This window comes from Scleropages formosus, chromosome 2, assembly GCF_900964775.1.
Source record: "Scleropages formosus chromosome 2, fSclFor1.1, whole genome shotgun sequence".
NCBI classification, from domain to species: Eukaryota; Metazoa; Chordata; class Actinopteri; order Osteoglossiformes; family Osteoglossidae; genus Scleropages; species Scleropages formosus.
The window spans coordinates 7,889,397-7,917,216 of NC_041807.1; the positions used below are offsets into that span (position 1 = coordinate 7,889,397).

At 40.2% G+C, this 27,820-nt stretch overlaps 1 protein-coding gene across 1 annotated transcript; it reads left to right on the forward strand.

Annotated features, from left to right (window-relative positions):
* mybpc3 (myosin binding protein C3) lies at window positions 1-27,820 on the forward strand. The gene is made up of 31 exons (XM_018760476.1): window positions 1-25; window positions 2,610-2,879; window positions 3,378-3,521; window positions 3,664-3,750; window positions 4,094-4,242; window positions 4,558-4,675; window positions 4,856-4,904; window positions 6,328-6,387; window positions 6,923-6,925; window positions 8,976-8,999; window positions 9,333-9,496; window positions 9,732-9,864; window positions 10,345-10,347; window positions 10,799-10,923; window positions 11,664-11,769; window positions 13,613-13,779; window positions 15,081-15,246; window positions 15,421-15,527; window positions 15,626-15,655; window positions 15,873-16,012; window positions 18,236-18,395; window positions 18,747-18,851; window positions 19,523-19,711; window positions 23,018-23,152; window positions 23,347-23,514; window positions 24,589-24,677; window positions 25,042-25,237; window positions 25,416-25,555; window positions 26,226-26,385; window positions 27,008-27,144; window positions 27,618-27,820. Exons 1-31 carry the CDS (start codon window positions 1-3, stop codon window positions 27,810-27,812), a joined length of 3,744 nt encoding a protein of 1,247 aa, XP_018615992.1. The 3' UTR covers window positions 27,813-27,820.

The window sequence follows — 27,820 nt, forward strand, 5'->3', positions numbered from 1 at the left end:
ATGCCGGAACCAGTCAAAAAAGCGCGTAAGCATTTTTCACAGGATTTTTTTTTTTATGTGTGCATGCCAGTGTAGGGTAAAAAAGCATTTAAATACACAATATGTCCGACAACCTTGACTCTTTACCTCGTGAAATATTTCTGTGTTTGGGTTTAGCTGTGTCAGTTTTGAGCATTTTATAATTTCATTACCATGGCTAGATAATGGCTTTAAAATAAATCAGCCGTTCCCACACTTTTTAAAAAAAAAAAAAAAAAAAATAAAAAAAAAATTCTTAAATTTCTTCTTCTTTTGATATTGTTGACAAAAACATGTGTAGTATAGTCGTTAAATGTACTAATTACTGAATAAACTTACAAGCTTTTTAAATTTTAATATGTGGGTTCATGAAGTAATAATGTAACGTACATTGTTATATGGACTGCAATTGACAATTTCAAAACTATATTTAAAGCTCTTTTGCTTATTAAAAGAATTTTTTTTCATACTGTATCTGTTCTATTATGTGGCTATAACTTTTAGCTAACAAATGTTGGCTAGGCTTGGGGTTGATAAGCAAGCCTTTTGTACCTGACAGGCCTGTTGTATCTTTCCTGTGTTTATACTTGTTTGTACTTTTGAAGTCTATATTATACAAACGTACTTTACAGCCTATTTTCACAGTTTTTATCAGTGTCTGTAAACTTTTCATTCTCGTCCAGAACAGTAATAACCATTGTTGAGCACCGAAAACCTGTTTAGTGTTAAACTTTTAGTGAATATGTAAGAGCTAAACACCGTAGTCATAAGTCTCAGCCAAGGTCCAACTTGGTATTCCCTAGACTCCCTTATATTATTAACCCTGATAACTTTCAGAAATATAGATTATTTTTCTTTATTAACATAGATAACATGTAACAGATAAATAAGGCCACCATGTGGGAAATCATCAACATTATTTTAGGCACCTGGATGAAATTTTACCTGTCTTCTCCATATGCAGATATGGCTGCGTGTACAATGACGTGTCAGAGGGTTACACAGTGCTAATGTGAGAATCTCTTGTATGATTAGTGTAATTGTTCCTAAACTAAATACCTGAACCAGCAGCCCCAGAATTCTCCGCAAGTATTGCTTCTCTACTTCACCATGACAATGTTAGAAGCATAATGTGAAGACCATATCTTACTTTTTGGTTAATAAATGCTACATACACCTGAATATATATCTGTTTTGTATATATATATATATATATATATATATACACACACACACACACACATTTTCAGAGCCGCTTGTCCCATATGGGGTTGCGGGGAACCGGAGCCTACCCGGTAACACAGGGCGTAAGGCCGGAGGGGGAGGGGACACACCCAGGACGGGACGCCAGTCCGTCGCAGGGCACCCCAAGGGGGACTTGAACCCCAGACCCACCGGAGAGCAGGACTGTGGTTCAACCCACTGCGCCACCGCACCCCCCTGTTTTTTATATATATATATATATATATATATATATATATAATTTATTGATTCTGGTTTTGTCAGTTAATCCTTGACTACTTTCCACTTGTGGCCTTGAGTACTAAATCTGTAAAACTTTTTTAGCAGAATTTTTTTTTTAGAAAAAAATCTGAGTTATTTGTACAGTGATTAACTTGTACTTCTGTGGAAAGTGTTCTCTTACATATATCTACAGAGGCACTTCAAAACATTCTTTAAAACAAATGTTCTTGGTATCAAAGTGGATAGATTTGGCCAGCAAGGCAGGAAAGTAGTGAGCAAGAAATGCAACTACCAGGCTTTGAATTTCATATGAATGACAATATGAATTCCTGAGAGAGCAGTGTGATGCAAGCTGTTTGACATTTTTTTAGTTATATATGTGGTTGGCCCCCTGTGAGGTTATTTATTTAGACATTAGTACTGGCCTTGCTGTAAAGCTAATTAAATATATATAATTGCAGTGCCTTGAATCTTAATTTGGTTTTCATGCTGGCATTCAGCGCATCTGTTAGTCACCAATAAAATCATGATAGACTATGACAGTGCATGCATTAAGTTTAGAAAATATAAATTTATGAATGTATGAATGTCTCTTAATCAGGTCAGCAATAAAAGCAGGAACAGGCTTGTCAAGAGGAATTGCTCATCGGCTCTCATTCTTATCCAGTAGTTAAATATTTTATATATATTCACACATACACACACATACACATTTACACATACAAGGATAAGTCAAAAAGTATCTGTAATGATGTTTAATCTTTTTTACTGATACTTTTTGACTTAACCTTGTGCATACTTTCAGCAAAATTTAATGTGTGCATACATAGGTTTTTTGTTTAAAAAACTGCAAGTGTATATTTTAAACCTTTCCAAATGTTATACAAAACCTATGGCAATAAAGGAGCATACATATTACCTTTTATCCTGCTTTTTGTGCAAAGGTGAACATGCCTCAATACCCCCACATGGATACTGGCATTTTTGACACTATACAAGGCCAACAAGACACTGCTATATATAAATAGATAGATATAGATAGATATATATATAAAAAATTTGGATAAACAGTATAGTAGGGCAAAGAGTGTTTGAAAGGCCAAAGGGTTATCTTCCCTTCCCCTCAGTTTCAGCCTTCACCAAGAAGCCAAAAAGCGCAGAGGCTACAGTTGGAGGTTCAAGCATGTTCGAGGCAGTGACCGACAAGCCCGAAACTAAGGTGAAGTGGCAGCGTGACTCGATAGACATTGTTGCCAGTGAGAAGTATGTCATCAGCGCTGAAGGGAGAAATCACTCACTCACCATTAGAAACATCTCCAAGGAGGATGATGTGGTCTACGCTGTGATTGCAGGCACTTCCAAGGTCAAATTTGAACTGAAGGTGAACACAGTAGAAGGTAGGTGTACCAGATAATTGGTTTAAACTTTTAAGTCTTTATACACACCAAGTTAATGATATATATGGAAATTTTTATATAACTTCTATTACTACAACCAAGTAGTCTTATTGAGTAAAGGAGTGATTTAAGTTTAATGACCTATTTAATAATATGACACAGCCACCTATTACATTGTCACAAAATATGTTTATTATTTTAAGTTAATTTGTCTACAAGCACTATGATCAAGACAGCATTGAGAGGACTTTATTGTCCATATTTCTTCAGTAATGAAGTGAATCATACCTTTCCTTAAAGACCCAAAAAATCACAGTCATGGTTAAATTTTCCTGTTGTGTAAAGGTCTTTATTATATGAAGCTATTAGATGCAGTCTGGTTAAGAGATCAGGGAATGAAAATGTGATAACAAACATACTCATGAGCTATCTCCAGTGGCATAGGTGTTTGCTGACATTCTTATCAGTCCCCCATTGTGGTCTTGGAATGCTTGCCAGAGAAAATCAAGGACGGCACAAATATCGCTTCAGCACTAGCTGAAGCTCCAACTCTGACTGAAGCTCCTTCGTCCAGCTCCACCCCTGCTGATGCTGCAGCTCAGCATGAAGCACATGTTCCTGAGGATTGTGCGGGACAAGAAGGTGAATCAACACACTCAACCAAGCTGCCATAATTCTGTTGTGACCTTCCATGTGTTCTTTGAGGAGTTTCACAGGGCCAGGACCTTGAAGCAACTGTGGGTCAAGAAATGCTTCCTCTCATGCTTTTGGCCACCTTTACCAGGTTTTCCTGAGAGCCAACATCCAGACACACGTCAGGACCTGACGGGGCTCTTCTTGGAGAAACCCCAAAGCTCTGAAGTCACTCAGGGTGAGTGCCTAGATGGTGTGAACTAGATGGCCAAAAAGATGAGAATACAGAGAGTTGATGGTAAATGAAAGATTAGAGTTCTTCCACAACAGTGAAGGTGACATGAATCAGATAGTAAAAAATGCAAAGGGCCAATTATTATAGTCAGTATATAGTATACAGTTGACAGTAGATGAACAATTTAATCATAGCATTCACTGATGGAGTTAATAATCTGGAAAAAATATTTTCTGGTACTTGTATATGAAAAGAAAAATATTTACTTGACTTTTCATAATGTAATAAGAAAAAGTAATCACGTTGAAGCGGTCACCATGTAATGGCAGATCAACATTACATGCAGGTGAGAATATAACCTTTGTGGCCAAGGTGGGCTCAGCAAACTTGTTGAAGAAGCCCACAGTCCGCTGGTTCAAGGGGAAGTGGATGGATTTGGCCAGCAAGGCAGGAAAGCACCTTCAGTTGAAAGAGCTGTATGATCGCAACTCAAAGGTCAGTGAAGGGACTTGAGGCCATGTAAAGTAGTGATGACATAGTGAAAGTTAAAAAGCATACTACAACTATACATATTTTAAGTGCATGTTCTATGTGATTTATTATTATTTCTTAGACAGCTTTATCCTGGGGAGAAAATTCGGGAAAAAATTATGTTAAAAACAGATGGGTGGAGCAGTACTACTATCAAGCCTTGGGTGGGAATTTAGACAGAATATCCAATAGTAATACCATCTAAAGAATTTCCACAGTTTTTGTTTAACGTAGTTTTAATTGTTGACACAAGCTCTAAGTTTGAGTCATATGTTACAGGTGTACACTTTTGAGATGCACATCATTGGAGCCAAGGCCAACTTTGCTGGTGGGTACCGGTGCGAGGTGTCCTCCAAGGACAAATTCGACAGCTGCAACTTTGACCTCATGGTTCATGGTGTGTAACTGCTCCGGATTTCTCAAGTCTAGTACCAGTTTTCAGTATTAATAAATTCAGTTTTCTGTACATGTAATTGCTTGTCTGTCACAGCAAACTCCATTGAACTCTTCTCTTTATAGTGTATCAACGTACTCATTCATTCAAAGAATAACATGTACTTCTAACGTCTATTTGCAGAGGCACGAACTTTGGGAGATTTAGATATCCGTACAGCTTTCAGACGCACGTAGGTTTTCCCTCTTTTACCTTTTTCTCCATAAGCATTACACATTATAACAGACAGAAGACAGTTACACAGAAGTATGTTTCCAGCCTGCATTAAACATACAGATATGAGAACTTTTTTCAACATTGCAGTCAGAGACAAAATTTTCCTTTCAGAATGACAAATCACATTCTCCTACTAATTATTTGTTATATTTTGGTGTGCAGCATGAGATATTTTGAAGGCTGGTTGGGAAACAATTTTTAAAAAATGTTAACTGGTAATATACTGTTCTGCCTGAAAGTATGCTAACCCTATGTGGAAGGTCATTATTAATGTATAACATATTAAAATAAACTTATAAAATACAAATCTCACATCTAAAACATGTAAAATTAATAAATGATTATGATTTATACATCTGATTCTATTTTTTTTTTTTTTTTTTGCACCTACACTGTTTCTGTTGTTCTACTATGTTCTACTACATGAGTGATTTCCTGCAAAACAACACATGGAATTGGTAATTATGTCAGATGAGAAAGATAAGAGTAACAGCATCTCTGCACCTGAAAACAGTTCACTTTACATGAGAAAATCTGCTTTAAAAGTGCTGAGATGCTGTTACGCATTTGAAAGTGATGGCAAGAGCCATCCAGATCCAAGGTGCGAGCACATTAAAGATAGGATGCTATGCACTAGCGCTTTTGCAGCACTGGCACTCATGTCTTGCCAGTACAGGGCATCGACTGTAGGTCTATTAACATCTCATGTATAGCCTTTCATTGGGTTTTGATTATTTTCTCATTCTTTAATATATTTGTATTATGAATGCACAAAGAATGTACAGATAACTAAATGGTGATGTGTTTGAGAAACCAGATGATTACCTGAATCAATTAGCAAGATCAGTATTTTTGACAATATTTAGAATATTTATTTTTTAAGTATGGGGGAGCGCGGTGGTGCAGTAGGTTGGACTGGGTCCTGCTCTCTGGTGGGTCTGGGGTTCGAGTCCTGCTTGGGGTGCCTTGTGGTGGACTGGCGTCCCATCCTGGGTGTGTCCCCTCCCCCTCTGGCCTTACGCCCTGTGTTACCGGGTAGGCTCTGGTTCCCCGCGACCCCATTTGGGACAAGTGTGTGTGTGTGTGTGTGTGTGTGTGTGTGTGTGTGTGTGTGTGTGTGTGTGTGTGTATTTTTTAAGTGTATAGAAGACATTCTATGCTTATAAAGCCTAAAAATGTTTAGGGTGGGGCTTGGATAACTTCCTAGAAATCCCATAAATATATTTAAAAACCTTTCTCGTCTGCTGTGTCTCGGGGGTTATCTGTATTCTACAAATTCCAGCTGAGGTGAAAGTAAACGTTTGTGGTATGCTTTTTTTCCTTTAGAAGTTGTGCTGTTGAGCAGTTCACACCATGTTGGATCTGACTTCTCCCTACAGGAGCACTGATGGAGGACAGGAAGCAGGAGAACTGGACTTCAGTGCTTTGCTGAAGAAGAGGTGTGTCCTATTCCTGTCTCATGAGTTTACGTGTTGCTCCTGGGTAGTTAAGCCATCAAGGTTCCTTAACACGAATCAGTCTGTTGGATGATCAATTCAGTAACTGCTGACCTATAAAGTGGATTTTGGACATGTTACGAAAGGATGTACAAACACTTACAGGATTCCTAATACAGAGCTTATACACCTGATTTCATATGCTTAATCTTATTATATATTGTACTTTCTTGGGTCAGAAAGTAAAATAGTGGTTAGAGCTGGTGCCTGGTGTGAATCCTCACTTGCTCCTAGTGGAGAACCTCTGATTAAGGTGGTTAAGGTAGCTTGCATGGGAGGCATGGTGGCACATCAAGTAGAGCTGCTGTCTCACAGCACCTGGGCATTGCAAGAAGATGTGGGTTTGATCCCTGCTCAGTCTATGTGGAGTTTACATGCTCTCCCTGTGTCTGCATGGGTTTTCTTCAGGTGCTCTGGTTTCCTCCCACAGTCCAAAGACATGCTGTTTAGGTTCTCGTGTAGTGTGTGAGTGACAGAGAGAGTGTGTTCCACTGATGTATGGATGAGTGACCCATTGTAAGTAGTATATCTAGCAGTGTAAGTCACCTTGGTGAATAAGGTGTGTGGGCTGATAACACTACGTAGAGTTCACTGGAAGTCACTTTGGAGAAAAGTGGCTGCTAAATAAATAGATATAAAGTATTTAAAATTAGGGGAGGCGCGGTGGCGCAGTGGGTTGGACTGGGTCCTGCTCTTCTGTGGGTCTGCGGTTCGAGTCCTGCTCGGGGTGCCTTGCGACGGACTGGCGTCCCGTCCTGGGTGTGTCCCCTTCCCCCTCCGGCCTTCCGCCCTATGTTGCCGGGTAGGCTCTGGTTCCCCGTGACCCTGTATGGGACAAGCGGTTCTGAAAGTGTGTGTGTGTGTGTGTGTGTGTATTTAAAATTAGACTAGCAAAAATAACCCAGCTGAATAAATGGGTAAATAATTCTAAGGAGTTTAGTAAAACATAATGTTGCATATCCCCCCCAATGGAGCTACTGGAAACAAACTCAGGAGTCAAGGTAGTAGGAAAATGTTCTTTATGGCCCATGTACATAGCTCTCTAGCAGCAGTCTTAACAAAGATGCTCTTGACAATATAAAGCAGTACCTGAACAGTGGAGAGTTCCCCCAGGTCACTCTAAGACCCCCTTCTCTGCAAAACAGTTAGGAGATCACCCCTTGAACTCCCCAGAATTCCCCTTGTGGAAAACGGAGCATAAGCAATACAACACCCAATCAGAACAGGGCACAAGACTATTTACACGAAAAAACACTAATACGAACTATTAACATTGAACTATATTGGCTCCCCTCAGCACCGTTACAATAATATAGGCATTCGCTTTGAAGAAAAGCGCCAGTTAAAAAATAATGCTGGGCAAACAGGAAGTAAAAAATGGTTCAAATTATTCTTGTCTTCAAAACTCAACTAATGGGTGCATTTGTGTTTTCCTCTTGTTTCTGGACGGCGGCGGCTCTTCGAATGACCGCATTCTCTGCAGGGAGTAAGTTTCCTGTCAGCAGGTCTGACAGACAGCTGCATGCACTTAATGCTTCTTACCCCCTCACCACTAACAATGGCTGGTCTTACTGCACAGGCTAAAGTCACACCTGTTCCTCAGAGATAAAGTGACCTGGCCATTGACAGCCCCCGTTATTCACAGAATCGCTGCCTGAATGGATTCCCCTGGAGCCACATTCAGAACTTTTACAGAGGTCAAAGGTCACCTGGGGTGAAAGCTGTAGCCGTTTTAAAGTCACTCCTCCCTCACCTGTCATGGCTGTTGACACCCCTACACTAAATTTCAGCAATCACACAATCCTCCAAAGTGCGTACTGACTGCTCTTCATCGTGAACAAACATGTCAAAAGTGACCTCGGATGTGAATTAACATTAATTTGACAAATACGCAAAAGAGTTCATAATCTATACCTACATCTTCCATCGGTGAAATGCCAAAAAACCAAAACTATTTCTTTAATTGGAAAAAGAGCAATGACTGTTTATTTAACTTGAGAGGCCCTTATGGGCCAACTGCAAGCTTTGCTGCGTAGGAGCATTGGCCACTGAAAGCTACATGAAATAGAATCAGCAGTGGTCTCAGCAGGTTTAAATAGTTCCATCTATGTTTAGGTGATGTGACTTGTTTCCAAATGCGAATGTAAGAATGTTCCACACCTGGCTTGGAATTAGCAGCAACAGCCGTCACAGCGTGTTTATTGACAGGTGCAGGAGCTGTCCACTCCTCTGTGCATCATGCTTTTCATCTAAACGTACACGTTGAACATCACTGGATTCTGCACTATGGATTGTTCTAGGGTCAAGAAATTAACTGCATTTCTCAATAATTAACCATGCTGTGAACAACTGTTACCGTGTTGTTAATGAACAGTTTTGATGTTTTTATTTTTTAATGTAATCTTGATGACAATAAATGTACAACTGTGCAAGCTTATTAAACCTGTACCGCTGTACGGTGCTCTGGCTAACATGTCTTGGTCTGTTCATACCATGCCTGCTGCTGGGGTTCTGCATCTGAATGAGTGCAGCAGTTTTTTAAAAGCAACAAATCGGTAAGAAACTTGTTTTTTGAATCACCAATTATTTTATTATTTTTTTTTTTTTTTTATTGGCCTTGCCTAGTGTGTGTGAATTACTTTTTGTAGTGCTGTCCATATGACTGACTCCATGTTGCATGTGTACACTGTCATAATTTGGTCTAGCAGATGCAGAAATGAGAGGGCTATGTGATTATAGGCTTCACATATTTATTTAAACAGATTCAACAGAACGGTGAAAATAAAATATAACAATTTTGTTGTTACTGAAATGTAAATTCTTGGAATCACCCGATAAAGCCTAATCGTGATAAGACAGGTCTGTGACTCACTCCTTGTGTTCTCCAGCACCGTGCACATGAACACAGAGCCTGATGTGGACGTCTGGGAAATTCTTCAGAAAGCGTCGCCTTCGGAGTACGAGAAGATTGCCTTTCAGTATGGAATCACGGACCTCCGTGGCATGCTGAAGAGGCTGAAAAAGATGAAGAAGGAGGAGAAAAAGAGTGATGGTGAGTTGAAACATCATTACCAGCAGCCCTAGATCCAGAAATATTTTTAGTTCTTTTCCTTTTCCCTTATACACAGCAATGTTGTCCAAGGTCTTATGTGACTAATGTTCTTTATAGAGCTATACCATTTTTTAATATAGTTATTTAACAGACTTCAGGTTATGCTCATTTTCCCTTTAGTTTCTGTCTTTTATTCATTTTGAAATCTATAGCTATGTGTGCGTTTAAATTGCAGTGTTCCTAAAGAAGTTGGACCCTGCCTACCAGGTGGAGAAAGGCCACAAGATCAAACTTGCAGTGGAAGTGGCCAACCCGAGTGCTGAGGTGAAGTGGTTGAAGAATGGACAGGAAATCCAGCTAACTGGAAGGTACTTACTGTATGAGTTGCAAAGACTGGGTCCTTGTTTTGCAGGGGGGGGTGCGGTGGCACAGCAGGCTTGGCTGCGTCCTGCTCTCTAGTGGGTCTGGGGTTCAAGTCCTGCTTGGGGTTCCTTGCAGCAGACTGGCATACCATCCTGGGTGTGTCCCTTCCCCACCCAACCTTGTGCCCTGTGTTGTCAGGTTAGGCTCCAGCTTGCCACAACCATGCTTGGGATAAGCAGTTTGTGGGTCTTTGTTTTTCCATTTAATTCAGGGTGTTTCAAAAATCTTCTTAAATGTTCCTGCATATCTGCTTATCTAAGACATGTATTTCATATTTTTTATATGGACAGATTACTGCATCATTCAAACACACTCACTTTTTCATTTAATCCTGTTTCTTTCTTCTTTTTTCAACTTTTCTCCTTTGAAACAAAATGGGGTCGAACCGGGTTCCCCTCCTTCACCTGATCACTTGTTGTCACCAGCAAGTAAGTATTCAGTTTTTTTCATGATGAACAAGTCAATGAAAGCAAATTGTTTTGTTAAATTTTTTAAAAATAGAGTTGAACAGACTAAAGAATCTGTATATTTACAGTTTTTTCTCAGTCTTATATGTTTTAATAGCACATCTAGGTACATTATCCACACAACTGGCAGGGTGGCATTCTGCTAAAACCTCTAATGGAACAGCAGATCAATAATCAAAATATCTTCGTTTTGCAGCCTTCAAAATGTTGGTAAATAACAAGATGCAGTGAGTCTCTTTTCTAAGTAACTGCATCAGTGCAAAATTTTCACCGGTTTTTTCCCCAGAATGTGTCTCCGTCATGGTTCATTTCTGTTTACAGTCTTCAAGTTTAGTTTATTCTGCTCAGTGCAGAGCCACTGGTGAAGCTGTGAAGGTTTGTGGCTTTTGATGGTTTCCCTATGTTTGGCCAGGTATATTTTTGAGAACGTGGGCAACAAGCGGTTCCTCACCATCAACCATTGCTCGCTGGCCGACGATGCCGCCTACAGCTGTGTGATTGGAGATGAGAAGTGTTTCACTGAACTTTTTGTCAAAGGTGAACCTCAAAAATTTGACATCGTGCAGGAATAGCAGCAGTTACTTTATTTTCTCATATATTGCTGATGACTTTGACAGTGACACAGCACAAAGTTACATACAGCTGTCAACCATCCACACAGTAAAGCAATGTAACACACACTCACTCACTCATTCACACAAATCATTCACTAATTCACCTGACATGCAATTCGCAGTCTGTGGACAGCGGGAGGAAACCAGAGCACATGGATGAAATCAGTACAAACAAGGGGAGAACATGCAAAGTTCAGACTGAGCTGGATTGATCCCACATCCACACAGCTGTGCTACCCTCTTTACCACATTTTCCTACTGGAGCAAAAATGTTAACTTGAGTATTTCCAGGAGCCTCTCCAAACATTAGACCTGAAACTGCTCTTTATCTAACTGTCAGCTGAAGAGATGTATTTACAGTCCCAGGATGCAATGATGAGCAGTTTCTGATTTGTCCTATCTCTGGATGGCATCTATTATTATTTGATATTGTAGCCAGTTTTTTTTTTTTTTTTTTTTCTGCACAAACTGACATTCAGTTTATAAACCTGAAACTGTTTCTGAAGTAATTCAGGTTGAGTGTACTCTAAACTATAGGAGGATCCTTCCTGGAATTTGAGCCAGTAACCTTCAGTTTGTGAGTCACTGTCCTTAAAGGCTCTACTGCATTACTTGTTGTCTTCTTCTGGCAGAACACACAGTATTATGCTTCTGTGTCCACAGAGCCACCAGTGCTGATCACTCGCAACCTGGAGGACCAGATGGTGATGAAGGGCGAGCGAGTGGAGTTTGAGTGCGAGGTGTCTGAGGAGGGTGCTCATGTCAAGTGGTAAGAATTCATCTCCTCCCGGCTGCCCGCACCACGAGTAGCGTATTGGTTTTGAACTTGGAATACACTATAATGTACAGTGTGCCTTAAAACAGGGCTAAGAGTTCACCTTTCTATTGAATGTTTTTAAGTTTTCTAATTGTCACAATGTCATAATGGAAGACTGTCTTTTCGGAATTGCCATGTCAGGGTTCCGGAAGGAAGTAGTCGGACTCAAGTGCAGAGTACACAGAGCTTTTATTATGGAAATCCAAAGTCGTAGTCAGAGGACAGGCGAAGTTTTCCGAGGGGCGAACGTCACCAAAAGGGGAATCCAAAAAGACGAGGTCGGTAAACAGGCGAGAGGTCAGTTATCTAAAATGAGCACAAAGGGACTAGGAGAGGGAACAGGAAACAGGGCAAAGGAAGGAGGGCGCAATAGGCTGGGTCAGGAGTCGCTAGTCGGTAGGCTGAACAAGGTTCCGTACTAGCTCCTTGCCTTCCTCAGCCTTTAATGCGTTTGTCCAAGAGTGGTATCAGGTGTGCTTCGGTGTTCCGGCGGCGAGGGCATGGCAGGAATGTTTTAAATTAATATGTTAATATCCTTCAGGTCTAAGTTAAGTTTTTAAAAATATAATATTAGAGAACTTATGGCATTGATTCATTAAGGCAGTTCTAAGGATGATGCTATATTGACTGGTACCCAAAAGGCTGCGTAGCTCCCCGTGTTTAACTTGGCCAAAAACATTCCTCTGGTCTCCTGTAGGTGGCGTATGTGTGTCTCTTCACATAGTTGCACTCGCTCACAGCCTCAAGGCTTCTGTGGAAGCTCCATGGTCTTGCCCTACATGTGTGATCTGTCATAAATTATCACTGGTGGCAAAAAGTCACACCAACACCTGCACATCTCTCACTTTCTGTGCTTTATTCATTCCAAGATCTGTGGAATTTATGACAGGCCAAAAATACACACACACACTTTCAGAACCGCTTGTCCCATATGGGGTCACGGAGCCCACCCGGCAACACAGGGCATAGGGCCGGAGGGGGAGGGGACACACCCAGGACGGGACGCCAGTCCGTCGCAAGGCACCCCAAGCAGGACTCGAACCCCAGGCCCACCGGAAAGCAGGACTGTGGTCCAACCCACTGCGCCACCGCACCCCCTCTAGGCCAAAAATACTGTGCTCTTAAAGAAGAATGCACAAAACATGCCTGTAATTTAAAGCTGATAATACTGAACAATTATATAGTGTTTACTGTATATAATGATAATGTGTGTGTATATGCATTTATTTAAAGTATTGCCCTGCTTTGCATAATGATGACCAAAATTATTTAGTTTGCTGTAACAGGTCCATATGAATTCAACTGCAATATTTTAGCTATAAGGGGGTGCAGTGGCTCAATGGGTTGGACTAGGTCCTGCTCTCCAGTGGGTCTGAGGTTCAAGTTCCACTTGGGGTGCCCGCTTGCGGTTCAGAAAATGTGTGTGTGTGTGTGTGTGTGTGTGTGTGTGTGTGTGTGTGTGTGTGTATTTTAGCTATACTCTGTATTATATTATACCATTAAAATAATGTTGACAATTATGGAGATGATAGTGTAATAGTAGCACAATAAAGTTAATTAAACAGCCGTCATAAGTCTGAGAGATAGGATTACAAGTTGTCCTCGACTTAACATATCCGACCTTGCCTTGAGACAGGTTGAATATGTTGTTAAGTCGAGTACAACTTGTAATGCAAAGATCATGGAAATTTCCCTATAGAATAACACCAAGTGTCTGAAACGGAAAGCGCACCAATGGAAACTGCAGCTAAATGTAGTGAAGTCCAGTACTCAAGTGCTTCTATCCTTCTTGCAGGGAGAAGGATGGAGTCGAGCTGACGAGGGAAGAAGCCTTGAAATATCGTTTCAAGAAGGATGGAAAGAAGCATGTGTTGATCATTAATGATGTCACCAAAGAAGACTGTGGCCACTACAGGGTTAAAACCAATGGGGGGGAATCGGTGGCAGAACTCATGGTACAAGGTAGGTTTATAAAGTTGTCATGATCATCAATCCATTTATCAGCAAGAGCTTCTCCAAGGCAGGATTGTAGAGGGCCAGAGTCTATTCTGCAAGCACAGGGTGTAATGTGGGACACTGCAACACAAGGCAATGGCATCAATCTCACACACACACACACACACAGAATGGGCAATTTCCAGTCCCCAGTTCACCAGAAACACGTCTTTGGACTGTGGCAGGATATCAGAGCTACCAGAGGAAACCTATACAAACACAGGGAGCACGTGAAACATGCATCCAACTCCCTTGTTACTTCTGTGCCCTGTGCTAGAATAGAATGTGAAGCTTTTCAGACTGATAGCAAAGCATCAAAGAGGCTGGTGGGCATCCAGAACCCATGGTTATTGCTGATTGGCCTCATCTCCTTCCTGCTCCTCTGAAACACGATCTCTCGAGAAGTCACTGTGTCAAGGTCATCACACCAACCAAACACAAATGGCAGCTATAGTTAGAAGACATGCCTAACATACTTTCTTTGACACATACTTGGCTTGGCAAATGTATTTCCTTCTTTTTGGCCCAATTTTTTTTTAAAACTATTCTCTGCTGCACATTGTTTTTTGTTAAATCCTGAAAGAAGTGTGTACTTATGTAAAGCCATTACAACAGACTATAGAATCGAGACTTGCATTTTATATTGTATTCTTTCATGCATCCGCTATCAATAGCTGCTTGTCCAGTACAGTCACAGTGGTCCAGAGTCTATCCTGGAAGTGTAGGGCATGTGGCACGGTACTCCATGAATAGGAAACCATTCCATTGCAGGGAAATTTTTCACACACGCATGCACTCACTCATTCACTTACACCGGACACACTTCTGCTTTTGAGCCTGAAGCTTGTTGATTCAGGTCTCACCTCCAACTGTAATACCCTTGGGCAAGGTACTTGCCTTGAGATTGCTCCTGTAGAATTACCTGGTTGTTAAGTAAGTAAATAGGTTTAGGTACCCTAACATTGCAATTTCTTTCGGAGAAAAGTAAATGTGAGAGGAAACCCATGGATGGAGACAGCATCAGATTCCAAACAGAATAAGCTAAATTCACAGCTCAGGACCTTACATAGTTTTTTTTCAATTTCTATATTTTATAGTTAAAGCAAAGGTCTAATACTGGGGGACTGATTACCACACTTCTTCAAATACTACAAACATTGTATTATAGTAGAAAAAGAATGATACAGAAAAAGTTGCGCAGAGAAGCATAACAAATATGAAGCTGTGCCAAGTTGAACTGAATGGGTACTTTCTCCCTTGGCTGACAGAGAAACAGCTTGAGGTGTATCAGAGCATTGCCGACCTGACCGTGAAGGCCAAAGAGGAGGCTGTCTTCAAGTGTGAGGTTTCAGATGAGAAGGTGAAAGGAATCTGGTACAAAAATGGCATGGAGGTGAAGTCTGACGCAAGAATTCACATTACACACATCGGCAGGTGAGTGGAAGATCTGTGCATTGTGGTGGTGTGTGTGTGTGCGCGTGCGCACGTATACATTTGTGTATGGATTATATTATTTTTAAAGGTATAATATAATATAATATAATATACCTTTAAAAATCATCTACAGCTGTCAATTTCCTGCAAAATCAGGGTTTATCTACTTTCCAGGATACACAAGCTGACCATTGAAGATGTGAAGCCTGAAGATGAGGGAGACTACACTTTTGTTCCTGAGGGATATGCCTTTAACCTCTCTGCCAAACTTAGCTTCCTTGGTATTGGCCATATTTCCAATATTTCCATTCTTCAACTGGTGACATTAAAATATTGAACGTTTACTGTGCAGTTACCAATAACTTGTGACTTTTTTCAGAGGTCAAGATTGACTATGTTCCACGACAAGGTAAATTATGCTATGGTATCACTTTTCTTCTTCCTTTAAACACCTATATGTTGTATCAGCACACCTTCTTCTCAAGAAATCTAATCTAAGGAAAATGAACAAATTTTGCATTGCCAAATAAAGCACTTTTGACTGAGTGAACCTTTATCTGTTTGTTTGTTTAAATAATTTGCAACTCATTGAAAGCCTATATTGATATTTTGTTTTTCTCTTAAAGATCCACCGAAAATCCATCTGGACTGTATTGGGAATACAGCCGAGTCAACCATTGTGGTGGTGGCTGGGAACAAGCTGCGACTCGATGTGCCCATCACGGGTGACCCTGCGCCCACTGTGGTGTGGACCAAGTCCGAGAAGGTAAGGTGGACACATATCTCTGGTCCACTGATTTTCAAAGAAGTAAAACGAAACAGAGGAGAGTATGGAGGTTATGGTGAGAAAAACACATCTAAACCGAAAAATTACTGCTCAAGCATGTCAGTGTGTCATGCACTGTATTTTCACTAATACACAAAAGCTAGTTTTGAAGGTATTACTCTATTTCCATACTGCACATTCAATTCAAATGTCTTTTTTTATTTTTATATTGTGCATACTGGTTTGTCCTGCTAATTCTTGAATGCTTGCATGAAGGTTTTTGATGGCGCAGCTGCTGAGTCAGTGTTAAGTATCTGTTTGGCTCCACTTGTGTTGTGCATCTGAAAACTCAAAATCCCATAATACATCGCATGCTACTCTCTGAACTTCAATAAATGCGTTTGAAAGGCTCTTGGCAAAAAATCCTGCTCTATTTATAAATGTTGAAGCAGGTAAGGGTTTTCTCCTGCTTTGCTGGGGGCTTTGTTCAGACAAAAACAACTAGAAGCACAAAAACACACAAACACAATCCAGGTATTCAAGTAGAGTAGTATATAGACGTAATCTGATTCAGGTCATAGTATTGTTATGCAAATGAAAGTCATGATGATTAAGTACATGCACTGTGAGCTTTTCTGTTACCAAAGAGCCCTATGAATTTTGACTTCAAACTCCCATCCATCCAAGAAATTCTGATTAAATGGATCTCCATTTTCTGGGAAAATATCTGTGTATCTATACTTTTTTGCTCATGTCCTCTCGGCATTTCCAGTATATGTAAAGTTAATCTGCATGCATCCTGCTTGAATGAGTAACACCTAGATCACCTTTCTTGGTCCTGATGGACTACAACATGTGCAGATTTTCCCTCTGCCTGAGCAATCATTCATTGACTGATTAAATTAACTTACATGTTGAGAACATGAAGCTCAACACAAAACTCATTCTTGGTTCATTGGGTTATGTGGCCATGATGGGGTGTAGTAGATTACATTTATGGAATATCTATCTAAAGACAGTTTGTATAACAAAACAAATACAGGAACAGCAGAATAACAATATAACAGATAATACCCTTTATGCCAGTTATAGCTTTGACAACCACAGTTTAAAAAAAGGAAGGCCTTAACTATACTGTTCGATGATCAGTAGCTCATAATGATCCGATCTGACAATACTGAGTTCTGAAAGGGGCTTGGCCTAAAGATGTCATCTCTGGGCATTTTCAAACTAGAGAGTAATAAAGCATAATGCACTCTATGCTGGTGCTGATTACTAAAGTATGGGGCATTACAGCAGAAACTGCAAACACTGCGTGGAACCTCTAAGTGTTGTAGATGTTCCTGGGGTGGAGGGGGTACACCCCTGTTTCGAGCATCATGGCTTTGCTTTGCCCATTTAGGGTAGCTCTAAAAAGTGGGCAGGTGAAGGAGCCACGCAGCAGGAGTTCAGCACTGCCGTTATGAAAGATGGTGAAGTAAGTGTTTCAAAAGCATGTTTTGCTCTCTCAGGATAGTCACCAGCGTCACCAGTAGTGGATTTTTGGTTAAAGGTGAACGGTTGTGAACAGGCAACACATATCTGAAGATAAAGTGTCATGGAAAGTACTTGTATGATGTAAATATGGCTAATGTTCCCATCTCCACACTAACACATGTACAGTGGATCCTTACTTTTACACCTAGGAATTACAATGCATGTTATCCCAACTCCAAGTTGTCTAAATTTCATTCAGCTGTTGAGTTTCCCTTCCCTGGATTCCTGGGTAAGTTTTTATTTTTTTAAATTTAAAAGCCAGATTGAAGCCACGTATTCCACAGGAAATATACGTACTTCCTTACTATTTGTGCTGTGTATAGGTAGGTTACTTCTTTGCACCATCAGCTGGTAATTATGTTTTTTATTCATCCATCACAATTTTACATAGGTATCATAAGGTATATTTGCATTTAATGTGACATTAATTGGCTATGAATCATTAATCATTTAAATGTGGAAAACAAATATCATCCCATTAACATTAATCACAAATTAACCAGCCTGTATTTCATGTACCCAAAATAATTTTTTCTAAGCTTTCCATAAGCAATAAGGCAAAAATTTGTACACTAAGGTCTATACCAATAAATATGATTATTTTTGTAAAATGGAATGCTGACATGTAACTAGCTCAAACCCAGGATAACTTGTGTGGGTGTGCATTGACCCTGGTTCTGCTGGCAGGTTATCTCCAACGCAGAAGGTCGAGTCCACGTGGAGAGCACCAACGGCCACTGCATCTTCACCATTGAAGGGGCGGAGCGACAGGACGAGGGTGTGTACACGGTGATCGTGCGAAACCCAGCGGGAGAGGACAATGCCGACATCACTGTCAAGGTTGTGGGTGAGTGCAGCCTGTAGCGCTGGCCAACAAGAATGGTGTTGATACTGACTACAGACTGCAAAAAGGAAACAGTCCATGAAGGAGCAAGTTTTGACGGTTGCTATTGTTGCTTCTGTGGATTGTTTGGAGAATTAGCTGCCATCATAAAGTGCCATTACACAAGTTCAAAATCTGTTGCTGGTTCACTTAATGAGCATAGGTTCCAACTTTTGAGCATGCCATTAATTTTTTTGTCTACCTTTTCTGTGACAAACACCTGTATTGACCAAGTGTTGAAATATTGAGTTGGGCTCAATGCCACTTTTGAAGAACTCAATAATTGACACTTTGCTGCTGTCCTTCCCTTTCCAGATGTGCCAGACGCCCCCCAGACCCCGAGAATCTTGAGTGTTGGAGAGGACTCCTGCATAGTGCAGTGGGACCCCCCACTGTTTGATGGAGGCATGCCTGTTCTGGGTGAGCTCAACGCAACATAACAGTCATACTCCATGACAGGTGGCAGCCATTGACAGACAGCTGTTGTCACTGAGACACTGCATATTTGTTCTTTGGTGGAACAGAATTTTATACTATTAAATGAGAACTGAAATGAAAAACTGAATTGCTAACTATTTGTATTTCTATTGTATTATTATTTAACATAATAATAATAATAATAATAATAATAATAATAATAATAATAATAATATATAGAAACCAGACTGACAAGACTGCATCCTACATCATCTTAATAACAATTTAAAACTAAAAACCAAAATCTATGTGTTTTGTGCATATAATCAGATTTTTTTGTGGGTGTTCAGTAAGTCTTTTTAAATTAGTTTTATCATTGCCTCCTTGTCTACTGCTTATTAGAAAAAGAGGTGAGCATCATGTGACTACACAGGTTAAAATAAAATGAAATAAAGCACTGCAGTTATGTGCATGTTGTACTTAGTAGTAGAATGCGTGGGTTTTTTTTTGACGGAAAAATCAGTGCAAGTCTATTGCAACATGCGAAATGTGTTACATGTTATATTGTAGCAGTTATTTTCTTTTGGACTCTTTTCCTTACTTACCAGATATTAAATAAGCCACAAGTACTAGATGTTAGCAATTATTAAGTAATGCATGTTGTCCTTCAACAGGTTATGTCCTTGAGAGAAAGAAGACAAGAAGCTACAGGTGGATGAGGCTGAATTTTGACCCATACAAGGAACTGACTTACGAGGCAAAGCGAATGATTGAGGGCGTGGCCTATGAAATGCGTGTCTATGCAGTAAATGCCATTGGCATGTCTCGTCACAGTCCTGCCTCCCAGCCCTTTGTGCCAGTTGGTGAGTACCCCTTTACTGCTGTGGTCAGGAGGTTGCATCAAACTGTCTACAAAGGACCACCCCTTTCCCAACTTTATAAATAGACATCCTTAATACCAGTCAAGTTTGTTTGAATTTAAGGTATTAGCCATCTGGAGAAATATACATTTTATGTATTTATTTAAGGGGGCGCGGTGGGTTGGACCGGGTCCTGCTCTCCGGTGGGTCTGGGGTTCTGGTCCCGCTTGGGGTGCCTTGCGATGGACTGGCGTCCCGTCCTGGGTGTGTCCCCTCCCCTTCTGGCCATACGCCCTGTGTTACCGGGTAGGCTCCGGTTCCCCGCGACCCCGTATGGGACAAGCGGTTCCGAAAATGTGTGTGTGTGTGTGTGTGTATGTATTTATTTACAAAACAGGACAAATGTTGCGCATAGTTCTTTTGGTTGTATATTTAGAGTGTATTTAGAGTACCCAGGGTACTGTGACCTTCTGTGATGAGGAGTTTGTGAGGATCAACAGCAATTTGCATTAATACTGCTAATTTCAAGGTGACATCACCAGCACATGGGGCATTACATTTTCTTTGACTTAAATATATATTCATTTGAACATGTAACAAGGAATGGAATTGAATGACACATGCACAGCCCACACATATAAATCCTAACAGTGCTATTGCTTTTCAGTCCAGAGTTCTATATTTTAACTCAAGGTACTTCAACCTCAGTCATGAAAACCAAAATGAAGAGTTTAAGTTGGTACTTACTTGACTTGAGATTAGTAAAAGCTGTCATTTTAAATTTTAAATATGACCCATTAGATTTGACATGTACCAGTGTTTGCATAAAGTAAAAAATATCATTTGCATAGTTTTGAAGTTAAATTTGTACAGCTGTTATCCATGTCTGGAAGGTTAAGCATAGTCACCTCTTGTTCTTGACCAGTTAGCTGAAGAACTCACTTCTGATGCCTTTCCCCACCTGAACCTACCACTTGGCTGCACTACATCTAAATTACGCTGTGGGGAGAAACTTCATTATGGAAACCTGAGTCTTGAGAAGTTACGCCACTGGGGATCTGCCCCGTTTTTAGTTGCATCCTGGGCTAGTATGGAAATAATGGTATCCGGCTGCAGTGAGAAGCACAAAGGCAGCTGATTAGGAAACAATGTGCAGTATTCTGCTCTATAAATAGTCAGCCATTGGTGGAGAGTAAGGCTCGGACCAAGTGGACCACAGTTGGAAAGGATCCTTCCGCAGCTGCTGACAAAGAGTGCTGGGGAGCAGGCCAGGAACACCACGTGTGCTGAAGGGGAAGAAACTGTGAAGAAATTCCTTTGCTATCCCAAGCATTGCAGGGATGACAAAGCCGAAGCTACCAAAGATGGCAGAGAAGAAGGCAGGAGCTGCAATGGAGGAGTTTGAGGACCTGCACTGTGCCCCATCAAGTAGTCCCCAGGAGCCAGAGAAGAGTGCCGAGCTGCCCCTGCAGGTGGAATCTGGCCCAGGGCTCACCTCTACAGAGACTCTGACACCTGCTGAGGAAGATACAACTTGTGATACTATTTTGGAGGAACAGCTCCATGTGCCAGAACCAGAACCAGATCCAGAACCCAAAGGCAGTAGGCTCCCTTTATTCCCACTTTACGTGTTCATAGGGAGGAAGACACTATACTGCATATGGCCATTATATCAGGGTGCAAGAAGAAATTATGTACAAGCTTAAGATAATTTCTGGGAATTACTCCTGTTTGTCATTTTTCATTTTTTCAGCTGGTTGTAGAGTTGTACTTTGTAGGTTTTACAGAATGAAAAACATTTTTTTGAGGAGATGTGTGCATTTCATTAATTATGCATCTCTTTTACTACTGGTAAATTAAGGAAGAGCTCATTTTAAAAAGCATTTATTTTTTTCTGAGAAGGTATGAATTGATCTACTATTGTCTTGGTATTCTTTTGAAAGTTTTTGGTGCAGATTTATAAGCTGTGATCAGAAGTGTTTCACTGTGGTGGGAGAACATGACACAGATCTAAAATTTCCCATTTCAGACTGACTTATCTATGGGAATGTGTCACACTGAGTGAGTTTTAAGACAGATGTAATGCAGCCCATTTCAAGCTTTTCTGTTTTTGCTCATTATTTTGGATTTCCTTTCCTTTTTCATAAAACATGAATAATAGATATGCAATGTCAAAACACAAAAGTCTAGATTTGAAAAGGAAGCACATTTTTTTGGGATGAGTGAAAGGTATTTTTAAGAATTTAACAAGAGATGCATGATTTAAATGGATACTTAGTTTTCACATGTCTAGAGCTGCTTTGTTTGGTGGGTTAATGTGAAAACTTAATTTCAGAAGATCAGTGAACTGAGGTTATTTTGGAAGGGATTGAGTTCAGTCTCTTCACTTCATTCCTTCAGCTCAGAGGGCTTTGCACAACAACAGTATGGAAATAGCATCCTCAAAATAAATAATAGCATTCTGTTGACAGGACTCCATGCTTATATGCAGTCTCCATGGTTACAGTGTATCATATTCCTTCGCAATGTGAACCAAACACCATATCGTTCGGATTATATCTTGCAAGTACATTTGATTTGCAGGGTATTGCTATAGTAATAAAAATATTTGAATAATATATCCTGTTTGCTTAGTTATATCCTCTTAGCTTAGATTTTAAAAACAAGAACCATAAGAGACTTGACATTTAATACTGTTTTGAGTGGGAACGGAAATCCTAGGGTGAGGATTAGTGTAAATGTTCAGAATATATTTAGGTTTGGGGTTATAGGTAAATTTAGCATAGTAATGTTATGTTATGATTTGGGTGGAGCTTAAAGTCAAAGTTTGGCCAAGAGATAAGCTTGGGTTGAAAAGTATGGTCATGATCGTTATGGTTGGTGATTGAGACAAGGGAGCCAAGCTAGAGTTTGGATTATGATTAATTCAGGGTTATGGTGGGAAATTAATGTTTGGGAGGGACTTCTGTTCAAAATTGCTCCCAGAGATAGAGATAGGTGAGGTGTAAGGTCAGAGTGATTGTTAAGGGTTCATGGTAACAATATGGGTTGAGGAAGGGCTTTCACTAAAAACTTGTTTGAAATGCTGAGGAAAAGGTCAAAGTTACAGTAGCGTCAGAGATCAGGACAGTGTAGCTGAACAAGGACTAGGACTGTGGCTGGGATTAGAGATGGCTTTAGGCTTGGGGATGCGGTTTGCTGTAGTTTTATAGCTAGTTCCAGGGTAAAGGTTAGAGGTACAGCAACTTTATTCGTCAGTGGTTTCAGAGACAGTTGACTGAATATCCAGTCTCCCTTTTGCCACTCCAGCCCCGACCAGTGCTCCCATTGGCCTGTGCATAGACGACATCAGTGACACATCCATCACTCTGAAGTGGAGAACTCCAGAACGTCTAGGTGCAGCAGAACTAGAAGGATATGGGGTTGAATACTGCAAAGAAGGAAGTAAGCATGTATTTGTGTCATTTATGTTCAGATTAAGTCCCTTAATTCCACTACATGGATCATCTGAGCTCACTTATGTATTTTTGTTTGAAACCATTAACTATTTATATTAAAATAGTTTGCAACATAAAAATATGAAAAAAGGAAAAACTTTATGAAGTAACCCGTGGCTCTTTTGACCGGTCTCTCTCCAGCGGACGAGTGGGTGCCAGCCTTCCAGGGGCTGACAGATCGCACATCAGTGCTCATTAGGGACTTGCCTACAGGCGAGAAGATGCAATTCCGTGTTCTGGCATACAACATGGCAGGCGCCAGCCCGCCCGCCACCCTGGGCCAGCCTGTCACCATACGGGAGATTATGCGTGAGTCATGTGAATAAGCCTGCCTATCCACTGGTCTGTACTTCTGTCAGGACTTCATCATTTTTCTTGTTAGCTAGACAGGGTGATCCTAATACTTTTTCTGTGGTTTCAATGTTTTCATAGTACAGGGTTCCCTTGGATAACAAAGGTTCCTTTAAAAAGCAATTCAGCTCATGGGCAAATGTAATTCTTACTGTAAAATTTCTATAATCAGTCAAGTCACCCGAAAAATTAGTTGAGAACAGTTTAGTTTGAGGACAGAGGTTTCAAGTCTAAATAGGCATCATATGTGAACACCAAAGAAGGTAAGCAGCAACCCTCTCCACATGAGTCGTAGCTTCTCTTGTGCATGTCAGGTGTCATACCCATACCTGTTCTCAGAAATCTTGTGACTCTTCATCTACAATAATAATGAACCGTAAAGCAAAAAAAAAAAAAAAGGTTTAAAGAAAGTGCTAAAAGTTGAAAAGGCAGAAAAACACTTCCAAAAATGTCTCTCTCACACACAATTTTCTAGAAACTCAATATCATTACGACTGATTTCATCTACAATATATTTTTTTGTTATGAATGAGACTTCCCAAAAAGCTCAACAGCATTTTGAGTGATTACAATAAATTATAAGAATTGCCTTGTTAGGTAATGTTCTTCATAATACAAATTACTTTATATTGTACATTTAACAGAAACTGCTCAAAGTGCTTTATAATAAAGAAAATATACGGCTTCCAGCAATAAAGCAATTTATAATAAATATAAACATTTAAAAAACTAAAACAATGAATTAACATTTCCAAGTTAAAAAATAACAGCATTTCAAACTTAGCACATTTAAAAAAAAAGAAAACATGCACACAAAAAAATCTTTGTCATCAGTGCATGATGTGATGATGCAAAGCCTATCCTGGAAACAAAGAGTGTGAGGCAGGCCGAATAAATCAGAGGACAATCACACACTCATTCACTCACAAAAATTGAGGGCTGTGTAGCATCAGGACTACCCGCTAGCACAGCTACACATAGAAAACTCTATAATTAGTCTGAATACATGACAAGGATGGTTCTTCCTTCCAGAACGCCCCAAAATTTGGCTTCCTCGAAACCTTCGCCAGACTCTGATCAAAAAAGTTGGAGAATCGGTGAACCTAGTGATTCCTTTCCAGGTAGGCATTCAAGCAACCATTTGTTGTGCGATCAATGTAAGATAAGAATTTAGTGCATCAGGTGTGTTTGGCCAATGCACCCATAATATATCAGGGGCACAAAAGGATAGCATCATAACATGGCTTGACGTTCTCTTTGGAAGTTTTACCTTCTATTCCGCCCCCCCAGAAAAGATGTGCAATGTTAACTGGTAAAAATGTTAAATTATTATGTACATAGTCATTATTAGCTTATAAAAATGTAACATTATCAATTCCATACTATAATTGTTGTTTGACTCATTTGACTGCACACGACCTGTGAAGTTTTCTGGTATTGTAAAGGGCACACTGGGTGAACTACCAACTACTTGTTCTCATGCAGGGAAAACCTCGACCAAAGGTCACCTGGATAAAGGAAGGCGAACCTCTGGACCCCAAGCATGTCAACATACGGAACAGCGACACGGACACCATCCTGTTTATCCGCAAGGCAGAGCGTAAGGACTCCAGCAAGTATGAAGTGCAGGTGCAAATTGAAAATGTGGAGGACAAGGCCAACATCAACATCCAGATTGTTGGTAAGGGCAGCTTTTTTATTCAAAGGACTAAGTAAACAATCAGTATGTAGTGCCTTTCACCTCCTTACTGTTTATAGGTGGATTAGCAGGTAGAGATTTATTTAATGTACATTGTTCTTAATGAGAATGATGAAGCCTTGGTTTGAGGGATATAACTTTTCCTTTTCATAACTTTTAGACTTACCTAGCCCACCTCAGAACCTTAAAATCATGGATGTGTGGGGCTTTAACGTGGCTCTGGAATGGAAACCTCCTAAAGACGATGGGAACTGTGACATCACAGGCTACACGATCCAGAAAGCGGATAAAAAAACTATGGTAAGTTGTAACAGTTTTATGGCACTGTGGAGAAAAGAATCTATTTGTGGAGGATCCCAAATACAGTACTTAACAAAAACAAACTCTCCTCATTGCTCATAAATTATTACTCATAAATTATTCTGGCCTTCTGCTTGTGCCCATGACAAAAAATATTTAGCAATTTGGGGTTGAACTGTCATCTTGCCCATTCTCATTTATAATCCACAAACACAAGGAGGAAAGCACAGGTGAATTGCAATAATTCAATGAAGACTAATCCCACTTGCTGAGAATAAAATCAGAAAATCCCCCGAACATGGAGCTGTGCTTCCCTGCTGTCAAAGGGCAAAGAGCACTGGAGCTTGCAATAAGGCTGCCCCACGCTAAGATCATGTCCTTGGGCTCTTTTCAGAGCTCACCACACACTACCCCCAATCATTTTATTTCTGAAACTGCAAAACCCATGCAATTATCATTCTGATAGAGCACTTGTCCTTTTTTCCCCTTCATGCTGATTGGATTTAAGTGCTGCTCATTATTGTTTTGTATTCATATCTCTTGCCCAGGGAGCTAAGCCACACGGCTGGAGATTAATGTTAATTGTGTAAAATGGGCATGATATGACTGTGCTGAAACCATTGAGTGCATCTGAGCTGTTGAATGATTCTAACAAGGCACATCTCCACAGGAGTGGTTCACTATGTACGAACAGTTCCGACGCACTACCTGCGTTGTGTCAGACCTTGTCATGGGTAATGAGTATGTTTTTCGCATCTACGCCGGCAACATGGTGGGTCTGAGTCAAGAGGCCTGCTTCTCTAAGGACAGCGCCTTCATCCCAAAAACAGGTGTGTTCTGTCCCCAGTGCTGGAACAGCTTAGTACCTCGCATATACCTCTGTGTCACAGAGGTTGAAGTCTGACTTTTCACTGTGCGCTAGCTCAGTAGCCTAACAGCTGAAAATTTCCCAGAAAACCCTTTTAAAAGAAACAAGCAGTACTACTGTCCCTGATATTGTACAGTAACAGTCAAATGTTAAGTATTGTAATCAATTACATATTTCATCTTGACTCTTTGGAGACCCAAACACTGTATGTGCAATTGTCCCTGTTTGACTCAAAATTTTTACTGGTAATTTATTTTGGACAAAAAAAAGATTTGGTGGTGTTATTATTAGTAGTAGTAATAGTAATATCTTTAATTAAACATTATTTGAATTGTGCTTAGAATGTGCACACTAATACACCACGACCACTAGTTTTTTTTTTTTTTATTATTATTATGCATGTGTGTATGCATGCTTGAGACCTTTATTTTTGCTTGCGTTTCCATGAAACGTTTCTCTCTCTATGATTTGTACCCTTTATTTTGTCATTGTACCCTTTATTTTGTCACGTGGACATTATTTCTCTCCTCAAGACTCATACCCATCAGTTCTCTCGTTCTTATTTGCTCCTGCCTGTTTCCCAGGTATGGTGTACAAACCACCCGTTTACAAAGCACACAACTTCTCAGAAGCCCCCAAGTTCACACATGCATTGGTGAGCCGATCGGTGATTGCAGGATACAATGCCACGTTGAGCTGCTCTGTGCGTGGCATCCCAAAGGTAACTATGACCAACCTTTACACCGTGCCACTCTTCACACTGGTCATGAAAATAACTCAGAACAAGCTTTGCATCAGCTTAGTGATTAAAATGCAGTCTCTTTTGTAAAATGTGAATGTAAAAATTACTTGTGAGCGAGTGTTATTACTGTTAGCCCTATATATTTTTACAGTTACTGTGCTGATTTTATGAAGCTCCTTAGCATAAATTAAACATAATACAAATACCAAATTATACATCTGAAGAACAAACACTTTACATTATTTTAGCTATTAAAACACATACCTTCATGTGAAAATTACTTGAAAATATTTTTTTCTGAAATTTTCTTCATGTGTCATATTGTCTAAGGGATACACTCTTTGTAAATAGCAAACTGCAAAGAATAGTCTTAAATTTTATTAAAAGAGCGTGGCACTTCCGAATTTTGGAATTTACAACAGTTTACAATGAAAGGTTTTGAAATCCCTCAGCCCAAAATCACCTGGTACAAGAATAAAATGGACATATCAAATGAGGCCAAGTACCGGATGTTCAGCAAGCAGGGTGTCCTGACCCTGGAGATCCGCAAACCTTGCCCCTTCGATGGGGGGGTGTACACCTGCAAGGCGGTCAATGAATACGGCGAAGATTCAGTGGAGTGCAAGCTGGAAGTACGACGTAAGTAGCCCCTCAT

Bases quoted from the DNA above. Each gene is read 5' to 3' on its own strand.
- mybpc3 (XM_018760476.1), top strand. From the start codon at position 1: ATGCCGGAACCAGTCAAAAAAGCGC. The intron at 4,905-6,327 runs GTAGGTTTTCCC...TTCTCCCTACAG, and splicing joins CGTACAGCTTTCAGACGCAC to GAGCACTGATGGAGGACAGG. The intron at 13,780-15,080 runs GTAGGTTTATAA...CTTGGCTGACAG, and splicing joins GGCAGAACTCATGGTACAAG to AGAAACAGCTTGAGGTGTAT.